We start from the raw sequence: 4,784 nt of genomic DNA, 5'->3' as shown, positions 1-4,784 counted from the left end.
AACATTTTTTAAACCAAAAAATGTAACGAGTAATTTAGTTATAATTACTACACAAAAGTAACTTAAATTACATATAAACTACTTACAGTAAAATGTAATTAAATTACCATCAAATTACTTAAAAGTAATTTCGTTACAGTAACTTGTAACTTAAGTTAATTTACTCCCCAACACTGTTAATTGGTCGTTAATCGTTTAATTTTATTTCTACGGTACATTTTAGTTGTCATGTTGTCTGCATATAGACCTTTGCTTCAATTAATAATTTGTAAGTAAATTTGTAATCTTTCAAGTTTCAAAATGCCCAGGTTATTTGGTCTACCATTCGGTCACATTTGCTGATATGCATTTTGTAATAAAGTAATATCAATCATGTAAAATAATATTAAATCAATACTAATATTCTATTAGTTGCTGAAAATGTAACAATAATTTTTTTTGTGTCTACTAGTTACATCTCTTTCGATATTTATATCATACCTACTTATAAATTTGAATACCTATCATTCTTGCCTCATTGTTGTTCTCTGACAAGCTAAATGCAGTGATTAAATTATTGAAGAAAATGAACGTTTGCAGGTTGCACAACTAACAGGTATAGATGTATAGTGAATGCTACTTATTCCAATTTATATACATTTGGATAGGTACACATCTTCAGTAACTACATTTTTAAGATCATCAATATCAACATTTTCTTTAATTTTTACCATGTAATTTTTGGCAAAAAACTATTTTTCTTATCACTAAAAAGCATAATTCATAACGAGTTAATAAAATAATATATATCTTTTTTAAATGTAAATAATTCAATGTTTTTTTTTAGATTAAAAAAAAAATCCCAATTTCTATAACAAATAAAAATTCGTTATAGAAAAAAACCTCAAACTTTTCGACATTTAATAAAATAAATTAGCTATTTCATTAATTCGTTATATGAATTATGAAAGGTTGATAAATATTGATTATATATTAGAGAAGTAACACATGGATTTTGAAAATTGTGTGAGGAGGCTGTGTCTTGAACACCACTTCACCCTGCTTGTTCACGTAATCCAAATAAGACAACGAATATATGCATTGAAATCCAAGTCTTTCAGCAGCTTTTGCAGTAAAATGACTGGAGCACTCCACGTACATCATTTGATACCCTAACTCCAATGCCAACTCTCTAGAAATTAAGTTATTATTATATTAATGTAAATCAAGTATAGGTATCACCAATAGTATGCAAATATAATATGGTATGGTCGTATAGACAATACATTATATAAATTGTATGTATTTTTTTAAATAAATAATTAGAAAATAATGTTTTAGTGTTTTCTTCGGCACTTAACACTTGTAGCTTATTGTGGGCACATACACAGTCAAATATATATTTTTTTTTGCTGGAAGGCCGGGGCTATTATTAATCATGATTCATGACCAATATATAAATTAAAAATTATAACTTACAATAGCTATATGCCTATATACAGCCCATTAAATACTCAAAATAATTTGCTAATTTTCGTGATATTTCCATATTTTGTCAATTTTTGAACTTTAAATGCTTATAAAAAAAAAAACTGTGACTAAGGATTTTTAATATTTTTCATCTGCTTTTGAAACAATATACTAGGAGCCTTTTATTAAATTTTCAAGCTTTTTTAATCAACAAATAAAATTTTATTGATATTTTTAAAAAAAAAACTAAAAAAAAATGAAAACTGACAATGTCCGTAAAGAGCTCAAAATATTTTGAAAATGTTATGGTGTATAGAAAATGCTAATATAAACATTCAGTCAAAATTTCATGTATCTACGGTCATTTTTTTTAAAGTTACACCAAAAACCAAATTAAATTTTGTGAAAAATCGATTTTGCGTAAAAATTCCCGTTTTTCCTTAATTTTTCTTTGGTTTTTCTTGGCGCTTTTGAAAATTACTGAGAATTTTAAATTTTGACCTCCTCAATGCACTAACGATATTCACTTTCCAATCGAACAAGATACTGAAGTTGAAAATCGAAGCATTATTTCGACTACTTATCGTGTACACAGACACAAAAAAAAATAAAAAAATAAATAAAAAAAAAAAAAAAAGACACACATCATTGTAAAATCAATACATTCATCGTTCCACTCAGAATCTAAAAATTTTGAGTGAAAAATTTTTAGGGTTTTGAAACATTGATAACTAAAATCGATAGAAATCATAACGGCACTAACAAGATAATGGTGACTGGGGCTTAAAAAATTTTGTCAGACTTTGCTCATCTAGACAAGAGCTATTGAGTACCTACCTACCTACTGATATTTATTAATTGTCAAAAATTTGAAAGTAATGACGGGTTATCGCCTATACATAATCTAACTTGAACTGCACTCTGAGAATACATAATATGTAACATAATGATGTTTTTATACTATTGTATTAATAATACTAACAATTTTAAATAACACAAATAAAACATTGCGAAAGAGAATTATCTATAGATGAATAATTGGTACTTATAGTCAACAATAATATTATTGATGTCTAAAATCGTTTATCAATATTGTCCTGCAATTGTTATTATTATGTTTATATGAACAAATTATTTTTGATGTACTTAGACTTATTGATGAGGGCTTTGCAAATCCCAAGTCCTCTATATTCCTCATTAACTGTAATAATCTTTAACTCCATCATACGATCTATGTTTGGATACTGCCCAAAAACATCAGTTTCTCGTCCAGCTTTGTCTAAGATAACCATAATATCATTATATTTCGAACTTTTGTTCTCGTCACCGTATTGTTTTATTTCGTTACTCCTGCACACTGTGCTATTCAACGCGGCACCCATCATTTCACCTGTCTCTGCAGATATTGCCATAAACGATACTCCTATATAAATATATAAATAGAAAAAATCGTATTATTGCTTATGAATGATATCAACTTCAATTTAAAATAGACACACAATTCTTATTATTCGGCTACTTTTTACCTAACTGTATTCATATTATTTGCGCCAAATTCAAAACATCTTTGAATTTTGATATCACTTTTAAATTACAATAAAAATAACTAAAATCTAAAATATTATTTAATTCCATCCAAATTTTTACTTAAATTGTCTTTAAATATATCTGTGTTTATAATGTTTATATATTTTTGTTACAAAGTATTTTTTTCTGTAATCATATTTTTGGGTTACATAAGCGTTGTATAGGTAATCCAAAAAAATCCATCGGTCTTTGGGAAATAAAATGAGGAACATAATTCCGAATTTGGTACATAATAACTCGTATAAAACCGACATTATAATTTATAATTATATGACGAACTATTTTCATTTATTTAAATTTTTCATCTCCCAATACCAAAACACTTTAACACATTATATGACATTACATTATTGACTATTGTAGGTATAAGTGTATAACTAAGTATATAGGTACATACAATAATGGCCATAGCCATTAACGTGGGCGTGTCCATTTTCCACCAAAAATGAGACACAGTTTTCCTAAAAAATTTTTTTTATATACTAAAATTATGTCCATTTTTCTCTAAATATTAAAATATTTGCCAATATTCTTATAAAGAAAAACCAAATATGTGGCTCAATATTGTTAAACAAATTCAAACAAATATTTATTGTAAAATAAGAAGTATTCATATTCCAAAAAAATTTAAAGACTATATTTTAGGTACCGAGCAAACAAATGACGATCAATCAATATAAATGTATAATGTAATTATTAAATTTGAAAACGAAGAAATCTCTAAGTAACACAAAAAGTAAAATAATTCATCTGTCTAATATTAAATTTTTTTCTTTAAACAGGCGTTGCCGAAATATTGTAAAATTATAAAAAAAATATAGGTACATAATAATTATTAATAATTCAAAGGTAAATTTTTTTTTAAATGTTCATTTGTTAAAACTTATAACTATTTTAATAACTATTATATTTGTAAAAATAAACATAATTTTAGATTCTGAGTGGAACGATGAATGTATTGATTTTACAATGATGTGTGTTTTTTTATTTTTTTTATTTTTGTGTCTGTCATCACGTTTTAGGACAGTAAAAGTGCTTGGATTTTCTTCAACAGTACCTTTTCTGATAGGAAAGTGAATCTAGTTGGTACTTTGGGGGGGTCAAAAGTAAAATTTTTCCAATAGTTTTCAAAAGCGCCGTGAAAAACAAAAGAAAAATTAAGGAAAAACGGGAATTTTTACGCAAAATCTGTTTTCGAGAAAATCGATTTTGGTTTTTGGTGTAACTTTAAAAAAAATAACCGTAGATATATGAAATTTTGACTGAATGTTTATCTTAGCATTTTCTATACACCATAACATTTTCAAAATATTTTGATTTATTTTGAGCTCTTTACGGACATTTTCATTTTCCATTTTTTTTTAGTTTTTTTTCTAAAAATATCAATAAAATTGTATTTGTTGGATAAAAAAGCTTGAAAATTTAATAGAAGGCTCCTAGTATATTGTTTCAAAGGCAGATGAAAAATATTAAAAATCGTTAGTCACAGTTTTTTTTTATAAGCATTTAAAGTTCAAAAAATGACAAAATATGGAAAAATCACGAAAATTTGCAAATTATTTCGAGTTAGAAATTCATAAAAATTTTTCTTTTTAAATCTAAGATATGAAAATGTAATACAAGATTCCTTATAAGATTATCTACCTTTATCAAACAAAAAATATCTATAAGAAAGTCAAATTAAATTTTTATGATCGATTTGAAATTCAAATTTTTACAACATTGGATATTCACTCGATTTCTCATGT

At 25.6% G+C, this 4,784-nt stretch overlaps 1 protein-coding gene across 1 annotated transcript; it reads right to left on the bottom strand.

Moving 5' to 3' along the window:
- Positions 1-669: 669 nt before the first annotated feature.
- Positions 670-2,872, bottom strand: AANAT4 (dopamine N acetyltransferase-like; the record flags this gene model as incomplete). Its single annotated transcript, XM_029487758.1, is given in 2 exon segments — positions 670-1,171; positions 2,596-2,872. Coding segments are annotated over 2 exon segments (476 nt in total), but the record flags the coding sequence as incomplete, so codon positions are not given.
- Between the last annotated feature and the right edge of the window lie 1,912 nt (positions 2,873-4,784).

Source organism: Acyrthosiphon pisum, chromosome A1 (assembly GCF_005508785.2).
Source record: "Acyrthosiphon pisum isolate AL4f chromosome A1, pea_aphid_22Mar2018_4r6ur, whole genome shotgun sequence".
Lineage (NCBI taxonomy): Eukaryota > Metazoa > Arthropoda > Insecta > Hemiptera > Aphididae > Acyrthosiphon > Acyrthosiphon pisum.
The sequence above is the reverse complement of the archived record's forward strand: the minus strand, read 5'-3'. Positions and strand labels throughout refer to the sequence as shown.